Here is a 6,357-nt window from a genome sequence, read left to right as displayed (position 1 = left end):
ATAGCTGGCCAATCACAGCTCACCTCGCTTTTTCAGACCGATGAGCTTTGTAAAAATTGACGCGTTTCAGAAAGGCGGGGCATAGAGGAGAAACAATAATGTACAGTATGTGGAAAAAAATTTGTTTTTTGAACCTTAAACCGCATAAACACATTTCATTACACCAAATACACAAAATAATGTTCTTTTTAGCAACATCATATGACCCCTTTAAACTAACCAAACTTTTGGTAATGCTAAAAATGTAAGTACATCAACCACTTCCAAACATCAATGACTGAGATTTTAACACATTATCTGCTGGTACATATTGCCCTGACTACAAGGAACTCATTTCAAACTTCTGAAGAATGTAAATAACCCTCACTTCTGTATTTCAATGTCATGCACTGCCTGGGTCCCCTTCCTTACCTTCATTTATCCGTTGTTCAATAGACCAGCGTGCCCGACACGGACAAACATTTAGTACCTACCCGTTTATACTCACAGACTCCTTAGGGACCCATTAGCATGTCCATGACCTTACCTACCTTACAACCTCTGGTACTGTCCACCTGTAAACTTCAAGCAGGTTAGTTTTTCCACTTACCTGCCATTCATTTTTAAACACAACATTCAAGTAAAGTTCCAAGTTTATCTAATGAAAAGTTCTCGTTTTCTTTACAGTTACCATAGCAACAGAAGGCGTTTTCTTACTCACCAGGCAGTGATTACTTGTTTTTCAACATCTTACTAATGTCATGGACTACTTGTACAGTGTGGCAAAGATCTTTTTACAACAAGGCAATACATAAAGTCAAAAATATTCATTGCGACAACATACTACACTGTATTCTTTCCCTGCTCATTTTTTTTTTACATTTAAGCAAAACAAAACAAATCATAATTCAGCAACATGTTCAGGACAAAGAAATAAGGACTGGAAAAACAAGTCTTCAGGAGCACAATAGGCTAACCAATGCTTTGGACTAGGCTACAGAGAGAGCAGAAGTGCATTAATGAACATGTGCATCAGTGAGCAGAAGTGGATGTGTTTTTTTGGGGGGGAGGGTTGAGAAGGAAGGGGAAGGGATTTAGCTGTGAGGACAGCGCAGAGGAAGGCAAGTATGGCAGTACCTGATCCAGGATGTAGTTGCGTTTCTTGCGGGCAGCAATCTGGATGAGCCTGTTGAGACACTGCGTGGCCTGCTGAATAAGGATGTCCCAGCGTCCGGCATAGTTGCGCTGACGACGAAGTCCCATGACCTGATTGAAACGGAACGATGAACTTTAGTGTACAGACTTTGATTGGAATAATTACATGTTTTCAAATCGACTCACTGGCGTGTGGCCTGAAAAATCAAGGTCTTGAGGATTATTAGAAAATTACAGACAGGTGTGTTTGATTAGGTAGAAGTTAAAATTTTGAAGGACGGTAGACATCAAGGGCCAGAGTTGCCCACGCCTTGCCAAAAATGTCTGTCTGAATGTGTATGGCTGTAGCGGTGGTTCTTTAAAGACAACCAAACTTTCCTAGTGGGTTTTACCATGCACAGCTGCCATAACAACAGGGATTATGTCCAGGAGCCATACCTTCATTTTATCCATGATAGCATTTGTGCCCAGGATGTTGTACTTCTTGTCAGGGTTCTCTTTAGCATGTTTTATGGCCCAGGTGGTTTTTCCACTACCAGGTAGACCAACCATCATCAGGATCTGAGAAGAAAACATGGAGTCAACATTTCACATACTAGCAGGCTTGATGCGATAGTCGGTGTTGACGGTGTTACTGTAATCACATCGACTGTTTTAACGACGTCTTTAGTACCTTTATGGATCTTGAGAGTTTGGGTGGCGTTGCTGTCAATGGAGGCCTCTCTGAGCCATCGGATTTGATCAAAAATATCTTAATTTGTGTTCTGAAGATGAACGAAGGTCTTAGGGGTGTGGAATGACATGAGGGTGAGTAATTAATGACAGAATTTTAATTTTTGGGTGAACTAACCCTTTAACACTGGTTATGTCACTTGCCCACCGCCGTTTAGATTTTTTATAGCAATAAAAATCATTTAGTTCAGTTAGAGAACAGACACTACAATTAAAGATTAAGATTGTTTCGAAACTAAATGCAAAAGCGCCTGTTTGGCAATATTTTGGATTTTGAAAAAGCTGTTGACTTTTCTCATTTATCTAAGGTGATTTTGTACGTTTTTTTTCTTCTTTTTTTAAACATTCATTTCTTCTTTTTTTGGTTCCAGTGTTCGCTGATTTTTACTGTATTTAAACTTTGTGTAATTAATTCATTTTATTTTACATCAAGGTGTATGCTGTGCTAATTCGAAAGTGAAAGTAAAATGCGCAGGGACATTTATAAGCTATTTAAAAGCGAAGGAAAATGAGGAAAACAGGGAAAATGCCAACGAACCCCACCCCCCAGTGATACCGGTATTACTGGTGTTGTCACACGTCGATTAACCAGTGGGAAAATTTCCTCACCATCACAACCCTACATACTAGGTATCATCAATATATTCTGTCCACTGATCATGTACAAATCTTTTTACGTCTTTTTAAATGTAAACATTTGATTTACTGTTACGTATTAAACATGCTATAATTACATAGCTGGTTAATACAGATGAGGTCTTGTTGACAAGAATTAATTGTCCAGCCTATCTAGTCTTTTGGCACAATGCAGTAAGTAGGCAATTTTACAGATCTTTTTTATGCCCAAACAGCAACATTACAGACTAACTAAAGTTGAAAAAGCATAATAGGACCCCTTTAAAGACATCAAATAATGGCATCACTTTCCAACAAATGTTTATAAATTATTACTCTCCATGGAATTACATTATAGATGCATAAAATTCAGCCACAGCTGAAAATTCAAAAACACAATTATTTTTCATTATAAAATCCTTGTTGATGAGACTGCAATACATAATGATTTTTATTCTTAAAAGTTAATTTCCACATCAAACCTCGCATTCAGCTTTAGTGGCTGGTCCCAGTGTCCCTCTGACTCTGTCCTCTAGGTGAATATCATGAATGAAGGTGAAGCCCTCCGGCTGAGGGAAAAAGGCCTCCTCTCTCTGTCCAAAGTTGAATTCCACAGCACAGTTCTTCACCAACACGTGTGGGAAAAGAGCACGCCCGGCCAGTTCCTCTCGAGAGACACGGAAACATGGGCCCAAACACTTGCCATTCTTGGAGAACGCCATTTCTACTTCCTCACTGCTCTCAAAGTCCTATGGAAAACAATCCGAGTGGAAAAAAGAAAAGAGATATGGTTAAAAATACAGTCTCTGAGCCCATATTAAGATGCATTGTGTGTAATCTAATCTAGAAGTATGAGAGAAAAATATAATTACAATATAGCAGCCGATGATATCATTTTCACTGAATTTTTCCCCATAGTCCTCAAATTTACAGTTGGAAGATTTCTTGCCAGTTCCTCCATAGCCGAAAGAGAAGGGTTCTTCACCTGTAATACGAAGGAACAAGCTCTTAAACTACAATGTTAATGCAGCATAGAACACAAACCTTGATTAATCTTACTAAAGAAAAATGCATCAGGTGTCAAAAATACTTTGAAGCAGGGTTATGGTAAGTCTGGTCATTTACCAAGTTGAGTGTTGCAAGAATCCAGGGACCATCCGATTCTCACCACATGAGGGTCAGGCTCAGTGGTAGGAAGGTGCTTTACTGAAATTTCCTCATTTATCTAAACAAGGAACAGGACAATAAAGATCTTTGTGACCTATCTCATGCAATCAAACATGGCATCAAACACTAAATAGCATCTTTGTTACCTTCATTTCAAAGCACACACGTCCTTTGGTAACACCATAAGTGGCTCGAGCACCTGCCCACAGCAAGGCAAAACCCTCAATGGTCAGAGGGTATCCGCTGTATCTGTCACGAGCCACCTTGAAGTGCAGGTCACAGTTATCTAGAGACAAACAAACAAGAAGCAATTCTGTAATGTACTATTCTGTAATGTGAATAAAACGGTGAATAATTAGATACATTTACATCATAGACATCCATTATCTCGAATATGTTCATTCTGCTCTCGTCTGTTTTGTTCAGTGTTTCTTTGTGTGGACACAGACACTGTGAACATGCTGTGTGGTATCGGAGAATTTAATGAGAATGAGTATAAGTACATGGTGCATCCCTAATGAAAATACAGCACTCCAAATTGGGGTGCAATGGAACTATTTTGGTACGGGGCTTTCGGTTCGGCACATAAGTGTAACCACTGCACGTGTGGAACTTCTGTGTGAAGAACACAATTTGACTTCCCACCTAGGATGGGACAATACAGTTTTTCCCACAGGATTTTGTGAGACTTGTTGCGGCAGGTGACGTGTTAAGCATATTTATGACATCATTGCATCGTGTTTGCGTTCAGACAAGTTTTGGCACTTCAGATCTGTTCTACTCTCTGAACTGTCACATACTGTAATACAACTGAATAGCTGTTCCCATTTACATATTTTGTTTCTGTTGTCATACATAAAATAAGTAAAAATAGTGACTAAACACGACCCATTAATACTACATGTTAAAGGGGATATACTCATCTCTCCTTAATTATACTCACAGGTGTCAATGACCACAAGTTTTTCATCAATGTCTTCCTCTTCTTCTTCAGCTGGGGGCTGTGGTGACCTTCCCCTAAAACAACCAAAGAGAACTATGAGATTGAGCAATACAAAAAACAAAGTAAACCCAAGGAGACCTAACTTACCTCCTTTCCTCACGATGTTCATAGTAACCATATCCTCGACTATCATCATATGACCTCTTGCGGCTGTTCGATGAGCATCTATCATCCTCTGATTTGGCCTGTGTGTCCCAGTCACTGACCTGCTCAGCCTGCTGTGGAACATCCTCATTGGCCTTATTCTCAGTCTTCACCTCATAACTCTCTGAAAACATTTGGATAAATATATGTTAAGCTACATGACATTTTATAAATACATCTAATGTAGCGTTAAACTTGCACATATTGCTTTTGATCAGGTTGGACTGTGTGTGGTTAGTTTCTGTAAAAAAAAGGGGGAAAAACTAACAATAATACTGATAAGATAATAATAATACGAATTCTACTACTACTAACAATATAAAACGCACTAAGGATTAATGAGCTGCTGGGTTCATGAATATTAATCATGTTATCTGCATGCGCTCGAACTGATTTGCTAAAAATCAAAACAGGGAAGATAATAGGTGAGCACCAGCCAATGAGATTGCCGTTTGCGCATTTGTTCCGCCCACTACTGGAGAAACCGGCATTATCTTATGGCTGTTCTTAAACACTGAAGAATTCCAAATGAACTTATTTTGACAAGAAAATACAACAAAGCATATTGTTTACATGTAGCGCGTCAATTCTGCATGGTATGTAAGACCTCTCTCGCTCGCTCGCTCTTTTTTTTGCGTGTGTGTGAGAAACAGTGCTCTCAGCAAAGCGACAGTGAGTCGTGTGCCTTCACACTTGAGTTTATGGTACGGCAAATACAGGTACGCTGCGCATCCATTGAGCTGAATTGAAAAATAGCACAAATCACTTGATGGAGAGCGAAACTCTGAAGCGCTCAGTGAGAGTGTTAAGCAAGTGAAAATATATCTGTGCTAAACTTATACTTGGCCTCCAACTCACACACTGGCGAGTAAAATCTAAGAATTTATTAGCCAATGGCTAATGTTAGACATCATTTAGTCACCCAGAGTGAAGATTTAGTCGCATATGCAAGTGATTTACTCACATTGTAGAGGGTTGTCACCCTTTGTGGTTTATACACTAGAGCAGACTTACCAGAATCTTCCTGCTGGCTGCTTTGACTTGAGTCTCCCTCTGGGATCTGCCGTGACGTTGGCTCGTCAAACTTCTGCTCCCCCTGTGGCTCCGCACGTGAAGGAGTCTCCTCATACTCCTCCTTCACCTCATCCTGCTTATAGTGCTGCCTGGCTGGTTCCTCATGGTACGGCTGCTTGGCCCCAGGCTCCTGGTATTCATCCTGGTCATAGGAGTAATGCTCCTTCATCTTTCCTGACATCGCGTCTGATGAATAATCACTTGTTCCAAAACCAGGGATGGGGGTCTCGGTGTTGTCCTCATTGCCTTCGTTACTCTCGGTTCCCTGATCATCAGATCCACCCTGGTAGAGGTCTGTGCTGTTTCCATCATCAAACTGTGCCTTGGCCTCTTCTCCATAATCTTGCTTCCTGGCTGCAAATTCTGTGTAGAAATTAAGCAGAGTAAACATATTTTGTTGCATTAATGTCTAGAACCAATTTCCATGACTCTTCCAGTCATTTTTGATTACTCAAATACAATTTTCTAATCATATATATATATATATA

General features: G+C 39.9%; 1 protein-coding gene across 1 annotated transcript in view; it reads right to left on the bottom strand.

Moving 5' to 3' along the window:
- Nucleotides 1-6,357, bottom strand: part of hnrnpul1l (heterogeneous nuclear ribonucleoprotein U-like 1 like) — a 14,277-nt gene that overhangs the window by 5,379 nt on the left and 2,541 nt on the right. The window contains exons 3-11 of the mRNA XM_016515574.1: nt 5,810-6,232; nt 4,739-4,919; nt 4,592-4,665; nt 3,795-3,934; nt 3,607-3,706; nt 3,354-3,466; nt 2,964-3,230; nt 1,573-1,695; nt 1,117-1,245 (exon numbers count right to left, since the gene is read on the bottom strand). Coding sequence (XP_016371060.1) covers nt 1,117-1,245; nt 1,573-1,695; nt 2,964-3,230; nt 3,354-3,466; nt 3,607-3,706; nt 3,795-3,934; nt 4,592-4,665; nt 4,739-4,919; nt 5,810-6,232 — 1,550 coding nt within the window. The remainder of the gene's footprint in view (nt 1-1,116; nt 1,246-1,572; nt 1,696-2,963; nt 3,231-3,353; nt 3,467-3,606; nt 3,707-3,794; nt 3,935-4,591; nt 4,666-4,738; nt 4,920-5,809; nt 6,233-6,357) is intronic.

Source organism: Sinocyclocheilus rhinocerous, unplaced genomic scaffold (assembly GCF_001515625.1).
Source record: "Sinocyclocheilus rhinocerous isolate Xijiao unplaced genomic scaffold, SAMN03320098_v1.1 scaffold597, whole genome shotgun sequence".
Taxonomy (NCBI): Eukaryota; Metazoa; Chordata; class Actinopteri; order Cypriniformes; family Cyprinidae; genus Sinocyclocheilus; species Sinocyclocheilus rhinocerous.
Note: the sequence above shows the minus strand (reverse complement) of the source record. Positions and strands in the feature narration are given on the sequence as shown.